The sequence below is a fragment of the Bombus pascuorum genome, chromosome 6 (genome assembly GCF_905332965.1).
Source record: "Bombus pascuorum chromosome 6, iyBomPasc1.1, whole genome shotgun sequence".
NCBI classification, from domain to species: domain Eukaryota; kingdom Metazoa; phylum Arthropoda; class Insecta; order Hymenoptera; family Apidae; genus Bombus; species Bombus pascuorum.
This window is the reverse complement of record NC_083493.1, coordinates 169,239-194,843: the sequence shown is the minus strand read 5'-3', so window position 1 is coordinate 194,843 and position 25,605 is coordinate 169,239. Positions and strand designations below refer to the sequence as shown.

General features: G+C 29.7%; 2 protein-coding genes across 4 annotated transcripts in view; one reads left to right on the top strand and one right to left on the bottom strand.

The window, feature by feature from the left end:
* Window positions 1-1,983: 1,983 nt before the first annotated feature.
* LOC132908324 (fibrillin-1-like) lies at window positions 1,984-20,309 on the top strand. 2 transcript variants are annotated; one of them, XM_060962248.1, is made up of 19 exons: window positions 1,984-2,426; window positions 5,324-5,629; window positions 6,051-6,308; window positions 6,896-7,043; window positions 7,414-7,628; window positions 8,312-8,464; window positions 11,456-11,608; window positions 11,742-11,879; window positions 12,409-12,667; window positions 12,771-12,943; window positions 13,159-13,475; window positions 13,630-14,210; window positions 14,559-14,653; window positions 15,593-15,930; window positions 16,443-16,915; window positions 17,053-17,377; window positions 17,728-17,980; window positions 18,300-18,429; window positions 18,912-20,309. In XM_060962248.1, the coding sequence occupies exons 1-19, from the start codon at window positions 2,345-2,347 to the stop codon at window positions 19,315-19,317; spliced, it is 4,803 nt and encodes a 1,600-aa protein (XP_060818231.1). In that variant the 5' UTR covers window positions 1,984-2,344; the 3' UTR covers window positions 19,318-20,309. The 2 variants fall into 2 exon arrangements, with proteins under 2 accessions (XP_060818231.1, XP_060818232.1); XM_060962249.1 differs by lacking the exon at window positions 8,312-8,464 and having other exon boundaries at window positions 1,985-2,426.
* Window positions 19,801-25,605, bottom strand: part of LOC132908328 (serine/threonine-protein kinase PLK1-like) — a 26,556-nt gene continuing 20,751 nt past the window's right edge. For both annotated transcript variants that reach the window (XM_060962259.1, XM_060962260.1), the window contains exon 8: window positions 19,801-25,478. In XM_060962259.1, coding sequence (XP_060818242.1) covers window positions 25,135-25,478 — 344 coding nt within the window. In that variant the 3' untranslated portion in view covers window positions 19,801-25,134. The remainder of the gene's footprint in view (window positions 25,479-25,605) is intronic.

The window sequence follows — 25,605 nt, the reverse complement described above, 5'->3', positions numbered from 1 at the left end:
ATTATATCATCGTTATGCGTTGTTTATTTCAGCTTCTTTTGATTCCCTTTCAAGGTATATGTATACCATATATATATATATATATATATATATATATACATACACATATATAAGTAGATTATCCAGATGGTGCCATTGAAAAGGACGTAAAAAAGCCACTTCAGGTTTGACGACGATGCGTAAGTATGCAGACGACGGACATAGATGGCGAAATATTTGATTTTTTTACAACACAAGACAGTGTAATCTGGGTATTAGACTGTTAGACCATTGGTATGGAGTTGCGCGTGTCATGGTCAACGCAACCTCGCTAGCTTGATGACTGTTCTCGGCCTACTGACTGTTACTCTTACTCCTGTTGCATGTTTTTACTTCCGTCTGCTACCGAGATTAACCGACATTCGTATACAGAAAAATACAATAATCTCTTTTTCTTATTGTTTTTCTCTTTTTTTATGTAATTATTCTACGTTGCATCAACCACAAAGTTGTATTATGCTTTTATCATTGTTATTATTTATATTACTATACTGTTATATACTTATCATGTTTTTATTATTTACGTTTGTTCTATGAGAAAATGAATTTTATGTGTATTTTTATTTTCTGATCTCTCTATATATGAATTAATGGGAAGATCAGTTCCAATAAAACATATTCTTACAATAATAGTTTCCTTCAATACATACGTATTTGAAAATTTAATTACATAAGTGTAATAAAGTAAATTTAGAAAACTTTCACGTGCACACTACGCGTGTTACATTCTATATTTAACTTATACTTAATTGTCACGAATAGTCTTCTTGTACTTTTACCTAATATATTTAAGCTCATTGAAAGTTATGTGATGATATAATGCTAACGCGCCACACAACGCGTTACATATTCATATATACGAATTGACTTGGATTCGAATGCTTAGCAGGCATCCGAACAGTAAAATATATAAAGCAACAGAGTTTTTATAACTATATATTGTTTAAATACTTAAACGTTTTAACTACTTATACTACAAAAAAATTAAGAAAAGTATTAATTTATATAAGAATTAATAGATTCTTTTATAACAGATTTTTTTAAATAATTAGTAGATTAGTGGGACATTGGTTAATAAATTTTGAATAAAGAAAATAACATGATTTCGTAAGACTGACTTCCGATGGAAATTGGTATTAATATTGGCTATCTGATTTCGATTTTCAATCGATACACAGAAATATATAGAGATAAAACATTTGAAGATATGTATTCCAAAGAGAACGAAGGACGACACGGATGGCTGGCATGAGAGTGGTACGGAAATTTGCGAGATCAACAAAGCGTCTACTGTTCACGGAACACCGACAAAAAAAGGATCTCTGATGCTGACATCGAACCGGGAACACATGCCGCGAAGAAGTCACTAGTACTATGATGATGATCAACACACTCTTAAAACTTACGGAGGGGGATTTCCTTTTAAAAAAGAGGCACACATATATATTACGTTGTAGTAATGGAACTAAAGTTCTTGTACATACATTATTTATATATATATATACAGGCGCATATTATGTATATTTAAATGCAAAGTAACAATTCAGTTAAAGTTAATAAAATCCAAGAATTTCGGTTTTCATACTGTTAGAACTATATAACGAGAATTTTGTTTATTAATGACCTAGTTCCCTTGTCATTTTCAGATCCAGAGAAACTAACTTTATTAAAAACTAGTAATTGTCAACAAATTTGTCAAGTTTAAATACACTGTAACAGTGTATTAAAAATACATATACATGTACACATATTCATATAACGATAAATAATAGAAAAACATTTTCCAAATTACATAATGTTAGAAAGAGTTAAAATTATTTATCATGAGTGAAACAACTTAGATGAAGATATAAATAGTAAGGATAAGAAAAGAAATAAAAGAGGAAACAGTCGAAGGATCTTGTTGGGGCGAAGTTTTGAGCAAGTTTTCAATCAGCGCCGTTACTAACGACGAAATCAGTCTGATATTTATGCGCGCGCACACGAAACAGGGACAGAGCGCAGACGGGAAAAGGAATCGTATCGTAAGATAGAGTGGGATAATTCAAGAAATGAGATGCACATAGAAAGGTGCAGAGGAGAAAACCGTGCTACCGGCAAACTGAACGCTTTAATGCATGTCGAGCGTTTGCTCGGAACGCATCCGACAACAAAGAAGAACGATATTTCACTTTCAAATCAACGATTCCGACTCAAACTCAAACTGGCAACGACAAACAGACAAATTAAGAAAAAGATCTTGACAGTTTGAAAGATTGTGATATTTGTACGCGGAAACCAGTTCGTTTTATGGGAAATTAAGAAGATGATGCGATTCGTCGATCTATGTGCGATTTTCTTTCTACTTCTGGTCATTCGGTTGGAGCAATTTTCTCTACAAAAGCGAGGTATCTTTCATGTTAAGAATTTTATTTGAAAATAAGTTTTTATTTCTAAAATCGATTTTATTCCATTAATTATTGATTTGTTTTTGGATGATCGAAATAATGATTGAAATAATCGATAGCGCAGAGCCTACATTCAAACGTAAATTTTTTATCTAGACTTAGATCTTTTTTTCGCTCCATTTACTACTAGCATAAACAATGCATTTTTTTCTATCTGCTGTGTTGTTTTCATTTTATTTAATATGACGATAAGAATGTACCTAGTTGTTAAAAACGTAAACGATTAGATAATCTAAATCTATTAATCATACATTTTTCCTTCGAATCATGTTTTTAACGATACTTTTAATGATTTATAGCTAGAAAGGAAGAAACGAAGAACTTAGAGGATTCCTTGTTTATCATTCAGGCAGATGTTGTTTTCTATTTATTTTATAAATTTTATAAAAAGGAAAGAAATTTCGTGAAACACGCCTTCTTTCATCGATAACGGAGAATAAAGACAAATCTTCCAATTTTACTAGATGACTATGATAAATACATAATGGGATAAAATGGGTCATGACTATGATGTATGTGCATCAAAATGTTCAGCCTGATATTCTGATTAAAACAATATCTTAATCTTGAAGAATATTAATCTTTGAGCTATTTAATATGCCTAATAAGTATGTTTTAATCCAGCTAATTGTCAATTATGGAAAAAGAAATTAAGTAAATTCTATTTATTTAAATATTAGATTCCTTGTTCGTAGAGAGATGACAAACTGAATACGCGTTAGAGAGATCGCTTTCTTAGAATTGGTAAGTGAATTGATATGAAGTTGACACGCGTAAAGTAACGTTCGGTAGATTTTTAGGATGGATAGTTTACAGTTTAGAGATGTTCATGGTAATATTAACGATGAGAAAGGATAGGGAAATTAAATAGAATGAATACTTAAGAGTAGAGGGACACGTAGTTCCGGGTTCGAGAGTAAATAATAAACGAATAGTAACTACTTGCATAGTTTAGAATCTATCATATTTATAAATGAAAGATGAATGTTTTTAACAATAGAACATAATTATTTTTTAAACATATTTTGTCCTATTCGAAATAAATATTATCCATATAAACAACTCTAAAACGCTTAAATAAAGATAAGAATCTTTTTCTGGATTGAATTCGGAATTTATATAACTATGTAGTTTGTGTCAAATATCGCTAAGCTAGAAAAATTTACCGAATGTCCAACTGGACAAATTGCAAAGTACAAATTAAATAATAATAATAAAAAAAAAAAATCGTAAAGATGTGTCAGAAGTCAGAAAGTTGTTATAATATAAAGTCAGAAAGGGTTGCGTAGTTTTCCAATGAAATAACAAGGAAACATACGTATGCACTAGTTCCATTCTTATCATTAAACAAATTATGGTTTTGTTATTACTCATTATATATGGTCTTCATTGATTTATTATTATTTAATTATTATTTAAACACTGCAACAAGAATTGCTTTTACCACTGCATAGTAATGCATAGAATATAAAAATATATCCAAGCGAAAATAATGTAGGTATATCTCTCCTTATAAGAAAATAAGGAATATAATACTACAACAATATTAATTACTTTGAACGAAGAAATGAACGATAAATTAATATTTCCTTGTATTTATTTTGTATTTGTTGATATTTTCTAATATCAAATGTTAAAATTCACAGCGCATTTTAATAGTAAAGAATTTTCGTATAAAGTCAGATGCTCGTATACATATGTATACATATGTACAGTGTAACGTCTAGAAAGTTGATAATTAAATGAAGTAAACTATTGACTGTCCATTGAAAATGTTAAGAAATTTTCAATATTAGAAAATTTATTAGAATTGTGCAATTGTGATGTCACTGTAATCTGTAATAATGACAGCAAATTCGAACTATAATCGTAATAAACTAATAGCAATATTATATAGGATTATATAGGATTATATTGTTAACTCTTTATTAATAATATAATGAAAATATATTATATCTGAAAAAATTAATTCGTATGACTCATATGATTGAATTCGTTTAAAGATACAATGGAGTTAAATAGAGAGTACCCTATATTACATTATACATATCTACGAGTATATCAAGCATATCATATTATTCAATCTAATCATTTAAGATCTACATTTAAAATCTTTTATTTAAAAACAAAAGTATTGTTGTATGAATATGATAAGCACATAGATGAAACCTGGTTAGCTTTAGTTTAGTTTAGTATAAAATTATATTAGTAGGTAAGTTTTAAATAAAACTTATACATATGTATATACGAATAGATGTGGAATATCATCAGTTGAGGTATTTTTTGCATAACAAACTAAATGTAATATATCATATGAAACGAATTACGAGTAAACATTAAATAACAAAGATTGGTAAGAAATAGTTATCTATCTACAATTGTTCTTCTTATCGCTGTACATGCGGCAGCGTCAGGAAGGATTTTACGACTTCACAATAGACTTAAATTCTGTCGAGAGTTTGTGAAAACGATAGACAAATAAGATATAATTTTACGTCATAAGTTTATCGTAAAAAATAATTATTTTTTATACTTTACACTTATTTCCATTCATAATGGTTTCAAAAATGACGATCAAAGCGGGATTTTCAGTTATTTCAGGAAAAATTTGTTAAATGTTTGAGATTAAAAGTATTAAGGTTTCTGATGCCTTAATTGTTTTATCGACGGAAACAGTTGTCATAATATAATACAACGTGAACATTTGGTGAAGTCATTTATATTCTCAAGGAAAATGAAAAAAAGGTTCAAGTTATGAAGAAGAAAGAATTATAAAGACCAATATAATTGTTATTAGAGAGATTTGTTAAGAGAAGTATATTTTGTTTGTGTAACAGAGGCGTTGTTCAGCGAAGCTAGGATGGAAGCAGAATTTGAAAAATGCTGTGGGCTTGGTACTTCGTGGGCTTTGGAAGGCCTAAGGTGTGAAAGGTTCACAGGGCCGGTGTCTGGAGTGCCGACAGTCGAACAAGGTCTTTGCTTAGAGGCTGTGGACATCTGTTGCGTGAGAGCATATCACGAGGAACAATGCAAGAAAGGAAAATTAGATGCGCATGCTGGTTTAGCGTGTGTTTCTGATACCAAAAGTAAACGTTCAGGGCCGGGTGATTATCACCGTGACTGTTGCGAAGCTTGTAAACTGGGTAATTTACATATTCATATAATTTTTTGATATTTACGTCTCTTTATTTTTTATTTACTTTTTTATATGCGAGGTATATTATGAATAATAACAGCAAAAACTTTTAATAAAGAAAAAAGTACTTTTTTAACTATGACTTTATTTTTCTCAATTTTAATATTTCACATCTTGAGATGCGCCATAATAATATTGACTACATACTTATTTTGATCATATCGTTATTAGATCTACTAATCATTTTTTTTTAGGTATATTGATCCATATTGAAACAGTATCACATAATTAGTGAAAAAAAATATAATAATTTAAATAACGGTGTCAAAGTTATAATTTAATAATCCACATTAGAACCAGTGTTTTTTTATTTTGCCATTATTTTTCTTCATTAATCATTTTTCATTAATTTTGAAATTCCATCAAAGGTATTTTAACTGGATCTATGGGACAAGGATGCGCTTTTAAGAAATTTACATTTGGGAATCCATGGGATCCTGCATTTTTGGAATGTTGTTACGAAGCGTCACCGAGTACATCAACTTCTACCACAGATCTTACAAAGGCAACGTCGTTCAGTGAGACTACCGATACTGAATCAACTTCATTTCCATCAACATCGACTTCTTCATTATCTACTGAAACATTGACCTCGACGTCTTTTTCCCCATCGCTACCTACACCTCGTAAGTAGAAATATTCAATAAAGTCCTAAAACTCCAAAATCGATCATGTCTTTATATTTAGTTTCTACATTATGAAAGCCCATCATCAATCATTAAAATGATTGGAAAATACTGCTGAAGATCTCTATTCCAAAATATCTTATCTTCTATGTCCATATTTTATTTGTTTACAAGGTAATTTTTTATTATCTTACATTGAGAGTCCCTTAAGTGATTGTATCACAAAAAGAGTTTTGCTGTTTTTGCTATCACTTGCGGCGGAGAAATTTATTATAACCGTATCCTATAAAAGTATTTTAAGGAAGTAACAAGAAAATTGTTGTGTGATTAAAAATTAGTACCAAGTATTCATATGTGGAAATGTTTTGAAATTACCATCTCGAAGATAAATCAACGATTCACTTAGAAAGATATATTCAAATCTTTGCAGCATAGGAAAACAATTAGATGAAATCACGTATAATATGTGATTGAGAAATAAAGAAATAAAATTATAAATAAAAAATTCGACATTATTTGCCAGTCAACTTAAAATTAATATAACAACGATCATAACAGAAATTCAACGTCGTAACATTAATTTACAGCATTAGATGACATCTGTCAACTTATGAAAGGATTATTGTGTTCTGACATTTGTGTCCCTACGCCAGGATCTTATTATTGCAAATGTTACGAAGGCTTTACTCTACTAGAAGATGGAAAAACTTGTAGTCAAGACTTACCTACTGACAGGTATAAAAGCTTTATAAGATATTTGTATATATACATATATTATATTTTACTTCTGCAAATTTTATAACATTGTTCATTTTGATAAATATTTAGCGTTAAAATTATTATATAATATCTACTGAATTTATAAAATTAATTTACCATTCGTTTCAGTACTATCTATAGCAACCCGATATAAAATAATTGTATCATTATTAAATCCAAATCCAAATCTAAATCCAAATATATATGTATGTTTACAATTGCTCAAACAATTGTCCTAACACCGATCTTCCAAAATATTAATTCATTTATCGAATATTTTACAAGAAAACAGCATATTTTTGTTGTTCGATTATACTATGTCATTGTGCAATCGTATATGATCTAGATGCAAATCGAGCAATCCATGTGAGCAACGCTGCACGGACAATGGAGTTGCAGTTACGTGTAGCTGCAATCCCGATTACGTACTGGCGAAGGATAAACGTTCTTGTTTACCTAAATTATCAGAAAACAAAAGTACAATTCCTGAGGATGATAAGGAGTTTTCATCTCTTTGTCCCACTGGTTATCGTTACAATGCTACCAATCAAGTGTGTGACGGTGAGTATGAGAGAGATATTCAAATCAAACTATTATTATTAATATTTCTCAAATGTCAATAAAGAGAATTCAAACTAACCATATTAACAGTGAATTATTTTTATGTTAATTCATATTATAAGTTATATAATATATATATATATATATATATAATATATATATAATATATATATATATATAATATATATATAATATATATATATATATAATATATATATATATATATATATAAGTTAATTTATATTATCAAATAATATATATATATTATAAGCTAATTTATAAATAAATAAATATATAAATATATATATATATATATATTTTAGCATATTCAAGCATATTTTATGTTTTATGTTATATATATATATATATATATATTGTATGTGCATACATGTAATACATATAATATGTATTACAATGTAAATAAATGTAATACATATAATATATACATGGTAATACATTTTTCGAAATTAAATTTGAATATTTAATTAATCTGTAGTAAGTAATAATTCATTTTATATCCTTTGACGTTAAGTTCTTAATGTTTTATGAGTTCTAAATTCACTTCCAAGCATATTTTATGTTTGCTTAATGATATGAGCTTTATTTTCTTTTTGTAATGATGCACTGCAATTTCGCTTGTGTTCTTGCTTACTTTTGTTGGCATTGTGTGTCCCATCGCTTAGACGTGAACGAGTGTATAGAAAAAGGAGCATGCCCTGGTCACTGCGAGAATAATATAGGATCTTACACGTGCACGTCCAAACATAAACTTGAATACGAAGAGGATACTTGTCCTCCTGGATACCAGTGGGAAGCCGCTACAGGTTTTTGTACAGGTTTGAATCTATTTCATTTTCTAATTGTTTAAGAGCAAATTTTCAATTATTTATTTTATAATATCTATTTTCAATATATCTAATTTACATATTAAATCTTTTGGATTGGATATATACGTATAAATAATTTATATATATAGTCTCTCGGCAAGTGTTCCAGAGTATCTACGTTATGTTCCATTACAAGGTTGAAATAATTCAGAAAACTTTTAGCTTCGATAATCTCCTAATGAATAAGTTTAGGGCATAAGTATGTTAGTACTTTTATGTAGAACACAAGGAACTGCATCGATTGCAGTTCAAAAATATAGGTTTCTACTTTAAAAAATAGTGCAGTTGCATTTTTCTGATGCGTCGATGCATAAAAGTGCATAAAATTAGTTGTATATTATGCATCGCCTGTTACTATTTAACTTCCACTTATGACATCTTCTATCCCTAACCGTTTAGGAGATACGGCCTGTTCCAGTTGTGTGGGACACCCTGTATATATATATATATATATAATGTATGTATGTATATATATGCATACATAAGTATATTATTTAACCTATTCAGAATTACAAAGGATATATTTTACGTATCTAAGTGATTTCTGTATATGAGTGTGTATGGTTTTTTTTGTTTTAATAAAGTAATATACGCGAAGATAATGTACTTCTCGGATTTATAAAGTATATGGTAAAATTTTCTATACATAGAAATGTGCTTGAAATTACTTTAATAAGTATCATTGATTTTAGTTTTAATACTGTTATACAAGCCATAAGTTATTATTCCTAGCGTTCTTTTACTGGCATATCATTTTAAAATTAAAATATCAAAATACATAACAAATTCTTTTTTAATTACTTTACTATTATAATATTAATAAATGAAGTATGATATTCTATACATACACAAAGAAGTCTTTCGTCTATATCGGACGTTAATCGTATTTATGCAGTTACTAGTGACGGTAATTATAGAAGTAAATGTTCTATAAATTGTTTGTGAGAAGATATTATCCTTTTTTAAAGTTTTTTGTAGCTGGCAATCTACAGTAAGTATATATGTAGATTTTAGAATTTATTTAATTTATCTTACATTTAAAGTACTTGAAACATTTGAGGATCAAGCATTTTATTGCTGTAAAACAATTACCAAGTATCATAGGTACTGTTATGGCGCAGCTTCCCAACTGAGTTAGGGTTGGAGAATTTGAAAATTTCTCTCAAGGAATCGATAAAATTTCCTAGAAAAGTTGTTCGACATCCGGATACCGTTCAGGTTTACGAAGGCAAAGGTTTTGGGCTTTTAGATGTATATTCTTAACAAATTCGGTCCTTGATAAACAATATACAAGTTATATACTCTATTATATTTGATGAATATGAATTACATGATGTTTGACGATTTATGAATGAACTCTTTCCGGCGATCACTCGATAGTTTTTATATCCGTGTTTGGTATGTGTTTTGAGACAGCGGCTGACATCAGAAACGAAGTTCTGCTAGCCTTGCGGAATGCTACTTAACACAATGCTTTGAAACGAGGTTAAAAATGTGCCCAAGTGCCGATGCTGATACTACGATATGAAGTGTTTCTGTTGTTTTTGGGTCCCTAATCTTTCCGAACTGTGTATAACAGTACGTTGAAGAATTTAATTTTTATTTATTTCGTCGATTTTTGATTTTTCAATTAATGTTTTGCAGTCATAATTTAATTTTTATTATATCACTACGAGTCGGGATTTCGAGCAACGCGAGGGTATTTCGTGGGAATACGTGTAACAAGTGTAACAAGTGTATGAACGGAGCTGACGCGAGTTCAGGTAGCCGCCAGGATTATTGTTTGCAAGGACGAACTTGACGCTAAGTCAGTGGGTCGCAGAAGGATGCAATTTTATGAACAAGCCCAATGCGAAATCGGGGAGTTAAAGGCAAAAAGGTTGCAGACGAATTCGATGCGAAATCAAAGCCGAGGTGGTGTTAGAAAATTGAAGAAAGTGCAAACGAATCTGATGTGAGATCAGGGAGTCACAAGAGAGGTTTAATTTTCATTGACGAATCCCATGGGAAATCGAGGAGCCACTAGCTTGGAAAAATTTGTTCTGTACTGAGACGTGTGAACGAACCCGATGGAAAATCAGGGAGTCGGAGAAAATGTTAGTAAGGCTTCGTGTAACTTTGATTAGTAAAATGTAAGTACGTTCCACTATGTTGTACATTGTACGCTATACAGGATTGTGAACTTGAATGTTAAGGTTTAAATAATTCGGTTAAATTATTTTATGCATTAATTTATATAGCACAGGTATATGTATTGCATTCAAGAGATTGTTACGTTACAAGTGGATATGTCGCAAATAAGCGAAGACAAAGAATAGCTTGCAGAAATACCGCACAGAAGTAGAGTATTTAGACCGTCTTACGGATGCCCAAGGGTTAACGTTGATCGAAAGGGAACTTTAAACCGATTCCACTATATTAGCTCTTAACGAACATGTTGCGAAGCAACACGATGACACTTTTCGTAATCGTTCTGTCCAAGAAGCACAATTTTTCGCCTCCTTATACATATACTGTGAAAATCTCGAAACTCTACGTGGCCAAGGTGGTTTAAGAAGTTTATTGTACGAATATAGAAAATGTATAGATTTCCAAGAACGGTATCCACCAGATGTTTATCGGAACTGATATCTTAGCATAATCGCGGCTGTGTCTCATTGTTTAGATAAATTCTGATAAAATTTAGATAAAAACAAATTTTGGATAAGGAAACCTTTGTTTCCGTTTGGTAGAATTGAAATAATGTTATTCATCTGTAACAATATTAATTAAATTTCAAAAATTTGAGTTACATCAGATCAACGAGAATTTAGATTATCTTTGCAATTTTTTATTACGGCAAAAAACATGTTATATCTATGTTAGCATTTGTAAATTGATATTTTATATAAAATACTATTTTGTGGACTTATATTATTAAATTTCAATGTTGTTTTTCAGATATCGATGAGTGTCTTGTATTATCGAAACCATGCTCCGGAAAGAAAAATTTTTGTGTTAACACCCAAGGCAGTTTTAGCTGTCTAGAAATGAAGGGAATAAAATCATGTCCCGCTGGATTTAAATTCAATAAATTGTCACAGCAATGCGAAGGTATTTATTATATAATTTAAAATGTCAACTTAAATGTGAAAACGTGAGGGTGAAACTTATTATAATGACACTTTTTGTGATTTCTTTGTAATAAAAAAGAAAGATATCAACCTACTCTTGTCTCCTTTTATAGATGTGAATGAATGTGTAGAAGGCATTCATAGCTGTTTGGAAGGTACAGAAGAATGTCGTAATATCGATGGTGCTTACGAATGTGACGTAAAATGTGATGAAGGATTTACTTACAGTGTTAATTTGGGTACCTGCATAGGTAACTATTTTCAAGCATTCTATGATTTATTAATGTGATTATTATTCAATCGAATATGTTTTACTTGTTTGATATTTCTAATGATAGGCTATTTATTACATCAACAGGAAGTTTCTCCTTTGATATTTTTATGCCTTTCTATAAATATGAGATATGTGCATGCACAAACTTTCTTTTACATCTTAACACTAATTAATCGAATGTTTGAAAATATTTTACATCAAACGCTATTACGTGAATTTTCGTTGATTCAGCATGTATCTTACTTGCATGTGAGTAAGAATTTATACATCTGTTTAATACTTTATCATTTCTTTATTTAGACAATTTTCTTTATCTTCTTAATCCTCTTTCCAAATAGATATGTTATTTCTAATATGAAATAACCATTCCATACAATTTTTGGAATTTTAATCGAAAAATTAAAACGCGATGATTCTATTAAAGACTACTATTAAAATATAATTGTTATTATAAACTATTGCACCCTTTTATTTATTCTGTTCATATATATGTATTACATTTGTAGATGTGGATGAATGTTCTGGCTCTGATAATCCTTGTCCAAGTTCAAATACCACCTGCAAAAATATGGTAGGTGGTTACGAATGCTTGTCTCTGAATCATTCTGAATCTCCGTTTTCAAATGATAAGCCATTGATTTGTCCTGCGGGATATAAGCCGATAAATGATTCCAGGGAAGCATGTATCGATGTGGACGAATGTAAAGAACAATTGCATTCGTGTGAAAATACAGAACAATGTGTTAATGACATAGGTAGTTATAGGTACGTTTTTTAATGGATGGTTTCATATAAAAATTTTATGTAGCAATTAATAATATTAATCATCGATATGCGAACATATTTTTATTATATTTCATTTAATTAGATGCGAACTATTACGTCACCAAGATGCGAATTTACGTGGAAAGGTTGAAGATATTCATGCTTATCCCTATAAAAGGGAACATAAATTACTAAGTTCAATCTTTCCAATTGTTAATGAAACAAGGAATTGCGACAGAGGTTTCATATTTGATCAACGAAGTCTAGATTGTATCGGTATAAGAGTATTAAAATTTTGTTTATTTACTTATGTATTTTTTCATGTGAACATTTTCATTAAAATAATTAATAACGTTCCATTCGATAAAAAATTAGTGTTATCTCTATTATATATATTATATTATATCATATTATATCATATTATATCATGTTGTATTATATTAAACTTAATTGATTGTTTTTAACTTTTTTATCATTTCTTCTTTCGGCAGATGTCGATGAATGTAGCACTGGTTTATCAAATTGTGGAATCGGTGAACAATGTATAAATTTCGAAGGTGGATATAGATGTTCTCCAGTATGTCCGCCTGGCTTTCAGTTGTATAACAATAGTTATTACTCGAGTAAAGAATCTTGTCAAGATATAAACGAGTGTGCACTTGGATTACATTCTTGTAATGTATCGACTCAGTTTTGTGTTAATACGAACGGTTCTTATATCTGTGAATCATTTACAACAACAACAACAACAACAAGTTCAACAACAATTAACAGGCTATTAGATATTAAGAAGAACTATATAATGCAGGTATTGATTAATATATAAAATAAAATAAATAAATATATTGCTTCTCTATTTTATTATAAATTCAAAATTTATTTTATATTAAATTTAATTATTTTCCTTTCACAGTTTAAACGATCTAAACTCTTAAAAAATATCCATGTAATTTATTTTGTAGAATATGGATGGTCACGTATTTTCGGAACCGTGTAAACTCGGATATGCTAGAGATATAAAAAGCGGAGAATGTGTGGATATTGATGAGTGCGCAGCACGTCTGAGTTGTCGAGACTACGAGCAATGCCATAATAGCCCAGGCAGTTTTATGTGCTTGCCACTATGTACCACTGGCTGGTATTTTAATACAGCGACAAAGGGTTGTCAAGATGTCGATGAGTGTCTTTTAGGCAGACACGATTGTCCACAGGGCACTCATAAATGCGTTAACACAAACGGTTCCTTTTTGTGCGAGTTAATTCCGCCCTGCAGCACCGGTTACAATCGATCTTTCAATGGCAGCTGCGTCGATATCGACGAGTGCTTGGAAAATCTGCACACTTGTCGATTAGAATTACACGAGTATTGTGTCAATAAAAACGGCAGCTTCGAATGTTTGACTAGATTACCGTCTTGTCCATCGGGTTATCAATATTCCTTAACTACTAAACGATGCGAAGATATCGACGAATGCGTTCGTGGCCAATACAAATGTGATACTAAACTTTTTGAAAAATGCTTCAATCTACCTGGAACTTACAGGTCTACATTATTAACTTAATATTTTGAATTTTAAGTTTTACAGCATTACATCAGGAAAAAAAGAAATTAAAATGTATTTGAATCTGCAACATAGTCACCATTATTTTCTAGTTTTTTAGTTAATAGAAATTAAATAATTTTTGTGAATAATATGTATCTATTAACAAACGTATACAAATGCGCACGATCTTACAAAGTGCTTTAAAATTTTTAGCGAATTTTCTTTGTTATTTACATGATTTTATTATATAATATGAGCGTTATGTAATCGAGGAATTTACTTAAGCACATAATGGTTAAATAATTCTATAAAATTAATAAATAGTATCCGTATCGTAATGTGTTTAGATGTGAAAGACCTACATCGTTTGAGCAGCGTCAACGTCAGAAACCTGCTTGTCCTTCCGGCTTCAGATATCATCCTCGACTAAGAAGGTGCACAGGTATATTTTATTACATTTTAATTTTCGAATTGAATTTACTTAAAATTGTTGTTAAAGTACTATAATATTCTCTCCCTCTCCCTCTCTCTCTCTCTCTCTCTCTCTCTCTCTCTCTCTCTCTCTCTCTCTCCACATAAAACAAAAATTAATTTGTACATAATTTTCATTAAAAAAATTCTTTTAAACATATGAAACTAATAGAATAACTTATAAATTAATTTGTAATGATTTATAACTTTTTTCAGAATGGAAATTGACAAGTTTTGAATTGAACGTTGAAAGTTTGATATATTACGAAATATTTTAAAACAGTATCCTTGTTCGCTTATTGCATGTGAAGCATAGTGTACGATTTAAGCTCATTTTTGTTATAATGTGTATATTATTTTTGTAATATAATATAGTATAGTAACTCGTGATATGTTTTGTTATTGCTCGTTTTATGTGTGCAAGTGTTATAAGATTGCGATAAAATTCCATCAATGATCAATTCCATTTTATTTACTTATAATTAACATCAATTTGTTAAATTTCTTGACTAAACACGAAGTGAAAGCATGTAGCATGTAGCATGTATTATAATGGTCATTTAATATACTTAATAGGTATTACAGTAAAAGTAATTTTTTTAACAATTGTCGCGTTATATAATTTGCCATGGATTCGTATGTAAAGAACAACATACTTACAAATAGTTTATTTTAAATGATCATTGTTATTAAAACTTTATTTTCATGCCAAAGTAACCTAACAATAACTATATTGTACAGTTATAGTAATTATTTACTACTTACTTATTATTAACGTGTTAGAATTATAAATAAATAGAAAAATAACAATTATTATTCAACTTCATTGACAGTTTTATTGCAAAAGCGTTAAATATTTTGAATCTTTCGAACAAATTATTGATGAGAGATAAATTATCGTATTTGATAGATATCGACGAATGCGCGGAAGGTTTGGACTCTTGCGTAGGTGAAGTTTGCTATAATCAACCGGGTGGTTATAGTTGCGCAACACCTCCGAAGCCGAGAATCAGGAAACCGCCTACGACAGCCTTACCAGCACCATCAAACAAAAAGTGTATCCCTGGAACGAAATTCGTTAAGAATCGTTGTGTCGACATCGACGAATGTAGGGAAATAGATGATGCGTGTAGTAGCAACGAGGACTGCATTAATACCATGGGAAGCTACATGTGCGAATGCAGAATTGGTTTTAGGCGTGAGAATTTAACTCAAGCCTGTGTGGACATTAACGAATGTCAAACGCAGGTAAAATACATATTTCCGACGATTATATTAACGATTGTATTAAGTTTATAAGTTTTATGGAAGATTTATAGAATTATAGAACTAAAACTTATATTCAACATCAGCATATGCATTTTACGAGTTTTTATTCGCCTTCAATATGAATAACTTATTCTTTGTACGATAAAAAAGAATTGCTTAATGATATCTTCAATTTATATTCGATATTGCGTTAAGAAAGTTGTATCAAAAAGCTATCAGTATGTTTCTTAAAGAAGTGTTTTTCAATGTGTTTTTCATTTTTATAATCATTTCACTCACTTCATTACATGTTACAAGTCGACGCAAAATTTTGGGGCATGTTCATCATTTTTCTTTAGACAATGTCACAGATAATCGTTATTGTCAAAAATCAAGAAAAGTCAAGAAAAATAGTTATTTTCAATTGAGATTATTCTAAATTAAACAATTTGATGAAAATCAGATTTAAATAGACAATAGATGTGACAATAGATGTGAAAATTTTGTTACAGGAAGATAGTTGTTTGCAAGGTCAAAGGTGCGATAATACTATAGGTAGCTACACTTGCACTCGATATCTATCTTGTGGTACAGGATATACTCTGAATGCCGCCACTGAGATCTGCGAAGACGACGACGAGTGTCTACTCGGTACACACGACTGTGGACCTGGTTATCAATGCAGGAACACACTTGGCTCTTATCGATGTGACCGTAACCCACGTATGCCGGGACCACAAGCTCGTATTGATATTCCAACGACATTAATGACAACCACGACCAGTAAATCAACATCCGTATCCACATCCATATCTGCAGCCATTACTCCTACTTCATTAACTACCCTGGGAAAGGGAACGTATAGTTGTCTACGTGGGTTTGAGGCTGGTTCTGGAGGAAAATGCGTGGATATAGACGAATGTCAGAAAAATCCGAATATTTGTGGCAGAACAATGCGATGTATCAACACTCTTGGATCTTATAGGTACATCGATACGTTGGTCGATCTATTTTTTACAATTTAGCAAATTATTTTAATACGTAATATACAATTTAGAACGTAGAACTGTGCTGCAGTTTTGAGTTCAATTCCTCAATAATTGTTTAATATTAAAATTTCAGGTGTGTATTGAAAGTAATATGCAGTAATGGGTTTACTCTGGATCCAACGTCAGGGCAATATTGTGTTGACATAGATGAATGCGCGAATGGTACTCACGAATGTACTCCGGATCAAACATGTGAAAATAGAGTAGGTGGTTATGTTTGCACTTGTCCACCAGGACACGTTGCTGGACCGAATAAAGACTGTGTTGATATCGACGAATGCAGTCTTTATAATGTGTGTGGACCAAACAGTCAATGCGAAAATACCGTCGGTTCTTTTCGATGTAACTGCGAAAGTGGTTTTGAAAATATTGGTGGTTTTGCTGGCGGTAATTGTCAAGTGAGTTATTCCATTAATTTTATTTCCAATTTCACTTTTTACATGTTTGTTTTTCCTAGCTATTACGTTTTATCATTTAAAATGATTATTTATAATTAATTATGATTTAAATACGTGAGTGAATCAGTAAGTTACGGCCTGCTCGTAAGATGTGATCATATATATTGAAAAACGATAATTGGTTTATGTTGATAATAGAAAAGAATTTTTTTATTCATTCGTATCTTTTGTTAAAATAAAGGAACAGCGTAATTTTATTCATTCATCCTCTTACTTATTGGGGAAAGTTAAAGTTAAAGTTTTATTATTAATTATTGTTAATAAGATGATGAAATCTCTAAAAATTTTAGGATATTGACGAGTGCCAAAGGACCCCTGGTTTGTGTCAACATATGTGTTTCAACGTGTGGGGTAATTACAGATGTGCCTGTAAACCCGGATTCAGGTTAAACGCTGATAATCGTTCTTGCACAGACGTCGATGAATGTACAGAGTTCAAAAATAACAACTTGTGTGTAGGAATTTGTGAAAATACACCAGGAAGTTATGCTTGTAAATGTCCAGATGGTTACAAACTCGGACTTAACGGCCGTACTTGCGAAGGTATGCTTGTTGTTATCTTCAAATTGTTAAATTACATTATGTAAAAATTTTCATCCTTAACTGCTAAAGGTTCGGCCAGTAAAACGTATTGTGTGCTCGATGAGAACTCTCGAGGTCGTTTATTAAAGCGTGTTCTACCTCCATTATCTCATTGTTATGTACTTATAATCTGTACTTGACCTAGTCATCGAAAATGTGTGTCATTAGTTGAATCTCAAGTTGTTTCGTCTGTCCTTGACTTTCTTTTGATGATAAAATTGATAACACACGTGACTTTTGTCATTTCCTTTAAATTTAATTCTTCGTTACCTTTTCCAAGATATCGACGAGTGTCAGGCAGGACCTGTTTGTAGAGCAGCAGATGAAATTTGTCACAACACTAGAGGTGGTTATCGTTGCAATAAAATAAACTGTCCCGTGGGATATCACCGTGATCATGAAAGAAAAAAGTAAGTACATTGGTTTCTACGATATCGATACCTTATATTACTTATTACATAATACACATATTTATATGTCTGTATATGTTAGTGTTCAATGTCATATTGTTCTACATAAAAATAACAACGACTAATATGACACGTGTGATTGTTACGACGGTATTCTTTTCTTTGAATATGAGTCAAGTAAAACAAACTGATTTGCTCCGTAAGCAGCATAGTTCCATATACAGGACACATAAAAACGTTAAAAATCGATAATAAATGTGATTGTGAAAACATTATTTATATATGTAATTCTAAATTCTACTAGCTTTTTTTTCAATTTATTAATCAGTTTTAAATTCCCGAATCCGCCGCATATATAATACGTATATACATATATATCATGTAGATAATTTATGAAAATAATAACATATAATACCTATATACATAATATAATTAAGTAACTTTTGTATAAACCAATGTATAATTGATTACTGAAATTTCAGCCGATGCGTGAAATCGTGGCCGTGCCATATCAACGATTCACCTTGCCTTAGACAACCATCGCATTATTCATACAATTTTATTACTCTTGTGAGCATGTTACCAATTGCACCTAACAGACCGGAAGAACTATTTAAAATGAAGGGATATCATCTGCCAAGCTCAACGATACAATTTAGTATGGCATTCCTGGAAGCGCGTGCACCACCTGGGGTACAACGCGCCACAGAATCATGTTTCGCATTGAGAAGGCCTGCACCAACACAGGTTGTTTTGGTAATGACACGAACCATACAAGGCCCCCAGGAAATCGAACTCGATTTAAGCATGGAAGTTTATCATAATGCGATCTTTGCTGGAAGTGCAGTAGCAAAAATTATAATTTTCGTTTCTCAATACGAATTTTAACAACTCTTGGGATTTAAAAAGGCAAGTGCGTAATTACCGACAAATTGTCGCGTATTTCGATTCATATTTGTATCAACAAATTTTTTTGGTACAGCTTTCGTTATATTGCTAATATTTTATTTTAATTACTCTAAAGTTACTTTTATTTCTCCACTCTTATTTTAGATTATAATTTCCTAATTCAAGTTTAAGGAAGCAAGGTATTATATTCATAAATGTAATTAAGATTTAAATACATATTAATATCATTTTATCGTACACTCTTTTAAAAAAAGAGTATTTCTCATATTCTTAAACTGTCACAAAGTGATCATATTACATATTTGTTACTAGTTTGTTATATCTACCGTACGATGTTTTCATTGCAACTTTCCACAGAAATTTTCAAATAGTATCTTTTCACTTTTAATTTCCAACTTGCAAAAAGAAGTATCCAAGGCGGGCAGGAATAGCTGTAGAAAATGTAAAATGAATCATAACGAATGGAGCAATAATTTCACATTGTATTTTCGGTAAATGAATCGATTTATATGTACATAGGGTATATGTGAATTTGAACACGTGAAAAAGCGAAATAAAATCACATTAATCGTTCTAAATTAACTTTCTCCACGTTACTGTACTTTGTAAATATGTACCTTATCAAAATCGCAGTTTTATAACACGTTTCAATAACGAAACGTTTCTTTTCGCTATATTTAACAATAGATCTATCGCTAGTGATCATACTTTATGTACGTATACAGCAATATTCAAGAGAATCGATCATACTCGCTATATCTAGTTGTCTAATTGTAAGTCAAAAGTAACAAGATTTCTAAAATATTTACGCAATTATTGTAATGTACATATGTAATTACATATGGTGATATATACCACATACCATATGTATATACATATTATATCGTCTATATTAAATTTAAAAAATTCTGCATACCTACATATAATACGAGAATGTAAATATACGTGTATTCTTTCGCTGCACACCTAAATATTTGATTATTCCTTTTTCCCTTATGAGATGTATAACCTAATGCTAATGAATTAGAGATCTTTAGCATTCACTGCTGCCCGGTTGCACAAAGCAGCCACAACATGATTAGCGGTGGAAAATATCGATAAAAAATAAAATATAGCTAACAGAATATACATAATTGCGTGTCAATCTATATTGATATAACTCTGCTTATAACCTATAAACGCGTAAGTCTCCATCAGCAATAATATTATACGTGAGATCCGTATTAATGAGTTTCTATGTCAGTAGATAATAGATGCTTCCCATTCTTTAAACTCATCATAACAGTTTTATAATATACAAACTTCAGTTGTGACTTCGTGTTTAAAGACATTTTCTAAAAATTAATCTTCTCTTAAGTGCTCGTACATGTACATTTTATTTCAATTGCCATTTCATTTACAGTAAAAGCATTTTAAATCGCTATGTTTCATAAATGTATACTACTATCTATTTTGCAAACAAAAAAAATTCAATATTGATATACATATTTTTAACAATCTAACGTAGGCGATAGTATCCAACTTTCAAGGAAAGCATCCAACGGTAGATTTTATAAAGCAATCCTAAACTGCTTTTATAGTAGTTGTACATCAATAGCTATTAACAAGTATACTTATGATAAAACTTATAACATATGTGTATGTGTGTGTATAAACGTGTGTGTATAGCGGTAATATATGTATATATAATAGCATAATATTATACGTAGTACAATGGTAGGTATACATGTGGGTTAGTAGTAACATATTACTACTGCCAGTACTAGTAATAATGATAATAAATCTAATTGTAACAGCCTGCATGAAGCAAGAATACGTCGCTGTAGTATAAATCGATGACAGTGTTTTTTCACCTATCCTCTTCACTTTTATACTCTTATCCTATCAAAAAACCGCGTGAAAATCGGCGTGACTAGGATTACTAAAGATCTTTAGATCTCTTGATTAAGCAGGTGCGAATAACTCCAAGTTTTAAGTCAATTTTTAGCCATATTAACAGACTATTTTAATAGCAATGCAATTAAAACATAAAACACGTATAAATATTTGAAACATGGAAACTAATTTAAATAATTGTGCCACTTTATAAATGAAAATTTATTTTATGTCAAACATTACAAAATATACATATAATTTAACCATAATATCAGCTAAATTCAATTTATTAATATACGTTGCATATTGCTTAAATTATTAATCAAGTTCACTTTTTCTAATAACTTTTGACATTAAGAATTAATCGTTTTTAAGATAACAATTTCGTCCAAGAGAAAGATAAAGAATTTGGCACAACGTTTATATTTTGAAAATTTAACATTAAAAAAATTTTTAATTTATATAGCACTGAAGCTATCAAAAGCCAAATATTATTATATGTAAATAATAAACTGACCTTTTTTTATATGAGTTTGAATTTAATTTCAATTTAATACCTAATTCGCACTTGCTTATTAGTTAGTAATTATCATCACAGAGATGTCAAACGATGTCAATTTCGAATAATTGAGTATATCGAACCGTATTAAAACATATCGAAACGCTATGAATGTGACTCATATATATTTATATGTATCGTACATATTACTACATGTTGCCATTCATTATAATTCATATGTATATTTACTGCGTACTTCGAGTTTCGGTTTCTGTATAAATTATATAACTTATTATCGCCTTACTTTACTTGCAATTAGTCCCCGTAATTTACAGAAAACATTTACTATAGTTTATTATCAAAACCATATACCAAGTTAGTTGAAATGTTGGGCAGATTATTTTTTTTATTTTCCGTTGAGATCTTTTTCAGAATTCTTTTCGTTGCTTAATAACAAAGTTTCAAAATTGTAAATGAATTTATTAAGAGAAGTGAAGCTATTTGCTTCTTTTCATTTTTAGAATTTAAATACTAAATTATACGTTAAAAACGCAAGAATGCTATTCTATGATGAAATGATCAAACAATTAAAAGAATTAAGAAAAGGTAATTTGTGTAAAAATTTACGGGGACTAATTATATTAAATAAACGGGTGATTTACATACATAGTAATTTTAACAAAACGAGCGTTTGGCACCAAATTTATCAAAACAAAAAAGCTGTTCTACATATGTGGTATATGTATATGTATGTATGCCAATTTAATTGGTCCGCTTAACTTTTCGTGTTCACTGCTGTTAGTATCAAAGGATAGATGATATTTAAAATAATTTATATCAGAGTTGTTCAACTAGTGCTCTATTTTATTTTATTTTATTTTAAATGATGTTTTTTAAAAAAATCAAACTTCTCTACATTACACTAATAAAAAATCTTAATTTATATTGTAAACAGACTTTTGTTCAGTGTAGGCACTTAGAATGTGAACGTGTGACGTTTTACCGCATTCTTTAATAAATATACCATTTCTAAATACAATTGTACCATCTTTTTTTGTTTACTTTTTTTATTACAAACTATTCTATCATTATAACAATATATTAAAATAAACATTTATTCTTTCGATTTCCCTATATGTTGAAGATAACTTGTTATTATTTTATATTTATTGTTACTGTATATTAATAGCAGTGATTCAGAACACAAAGTTGAACAATCCTGATCTAATGTTTTGCAAAGGTAACAGTACTTGTACTATAATATACATACATGTGATCTATATCAAAGCAAAACATTAAAAATGCTCTTGTATACTCTTAATTCGTAAATATTTTGGAAGCATACTTATTCCATTATTATATTATCTAAATTAAAACCGATTACATATAAGATAGTATTCATGTGTTATCACACGAATTGAACATTTGTTGACGACAAGATACACATATCTTATGAAAACCAAAGAGTTATGAAGAACAACTATGAATGTGCATATTGTACATTGTTTTGAAACTATTTCTTAAATATAAACCTAAAAAAATAACATATGCAGTATTTAGTTTAAAGAAACAAGTACCTAACATTTTGGTTTAATTCCAATTAAAAAAACAAATAGATATATTCGTAAGATACAAATCATGTCTAAAGGTAACTGATTATTTCTTTGAACCGATATTAAGAAATATTATTACAAATGTTAATACGTTATAAATCCCGATGTATAAAATTCACAGTCGTATAAAAAAATATATAAACTATCAATATAATGGAACAATAATGTTAAAACTAATATTTTTTCCCATTTTGTATAATCGAACTTCACATTTGATTTGTGTGAACGATTAATTTTTTTCAAAGCATGAATTGAAATTTCTGAAACTAGTCAAATTCTAACAAAAGTAAGTGTAGGTATACACACGGTATTGCGTCTGATACTGTATTTGGTAATCATTTTAGTTACAGGCTGGTTCGATTGTGTATATCGTCAACGACATAACTGCGGATACGATTTTTACAAAATATGAATATGCGAATGTTTGACATTTTATTACAGGTATTATTTTTAGAATTCTATTCTTTGCTTTATATACTTTAATTAAACGTTTACGAGAACTTTTACGTCTAAACGGTTTTTAAGGAAGAAAAGCGAGGTAACACTACCCTCATTTTTTAAGTCAGTCTCCCTGTGGTCTCATCATTCATTTTGTCTAATCTTATACAAAACGTAATATGTATATCACAACTTTGCTACATTTTGTAAAAAAAGGAAGGAAACAAGATAATATCTCTGGATCAAAGAATTCAAACAAACGTTGCCTAACATTTATCTTCATTCTGCATACAATTTCCTTAACAATGCCTATCACGTTGCTTACGTTTAGCTGCACTCGAACTATTTCCAATTTCATAAAATTATAAATCGAATTCATAATAAATGAATTCGTTGATAAAAATTATATACGTGAAATGTTGTAATAACTGTTATATTTCTTCTGTATATGATAGTAAAGAACCTACATAATAGTATTCTATTCTTCATTTCTCAGTTTCTCAATTTTATAGTTTTATTAACTATTTTATTTAATCAATTTTATCATATAAAAATATGTATTACATTGTAAGATTAGTACTCGCTGTTTTTAAACACTTTTTTTCCTAACATTATGTAGTAATATGCGTTATGTGTATATATTATGTATACATATACTCTTCGTTTAATGTTCGTCAGATACTTTTTAACATGTTAAAAATTTTTTGTAATAAGCAAGAATTTTGCCCTTATTTAATTTTGCCACTAATACTATACATTTCTACAGAAGAACTTTTGTGAAATTAAATATTTCAATGCAATGAACTCTGGCGTCCTTAAAATATATTTTTTAGGTACTAATAAAATATTTTGTACATTATAAATATTTTTTCCTATAAAAATTAAATTAGTATTAAATACGTGCACATATGCGCGCTTTAAAGTTTTATTTATAATATAAATAAACAAAAATATTAATAATCAATATACATAATATCGATGTATGCAATAATTTGATACAAATTAATATATATAGTCCAAATATGTAAATCTAAATAAGTCTGGCACATTGGCAGAGGTATGTATTATGCATATCCAAATTTACACATAGAAGAAATAAAAAATAATAATTAATTTGAAAAACTTGATTCGACTGACTTTTCTGTTTTTCTATTATTTCTCTATTCTTCAATTTTATTTATAACGAATTATATTATATAAATTTGAAACATGAAAAATAAAGAAACGGATAAAAAATCGAACGAGCACAGCTAACGAAACAAGAAGTATATGTATAATATTTATATTTATTTTTACTGCAATAATATTTCGCATAAAGTATAAACTTCAATGATTTAACGAGTAACACACGTTCCGATGTATCTTTGATAGTCAAGCGATCGTGTTATTATGCATTTCTGCAAATTCTTTAGATACTTTGTAAACATAATATAAACGCTCGTAAAGGTCTGCTGTACAGCCAAAATCTCGTATATCGTTCAACCAATATGAAGATGTACGTCTACTGGTATCGATATATGTGATTAGGTGTCCTTTGTTAGAGGATTCTTGCGAGACTACCAATTTTGTATGATCCTCGAAGAAATTCACTTGCAAAAGAGGTACTGACAATTCCATCATAATGGTCTTGTCAGTTCTTAACCATCTTCTCATTCGCGGTACACAAACGTTTTTTGAGTGTTTTGATGCAACTCGTTGTTTTTTAATTTCACCACCTTAAACACAATGAATAAATAATTCTTATTCCTTACCACCACCCTATTATAATACAAGTGTATAATATATATAATAATAGTATATATAATAATAATAATATATATAACATAATATGTACGTTATAAA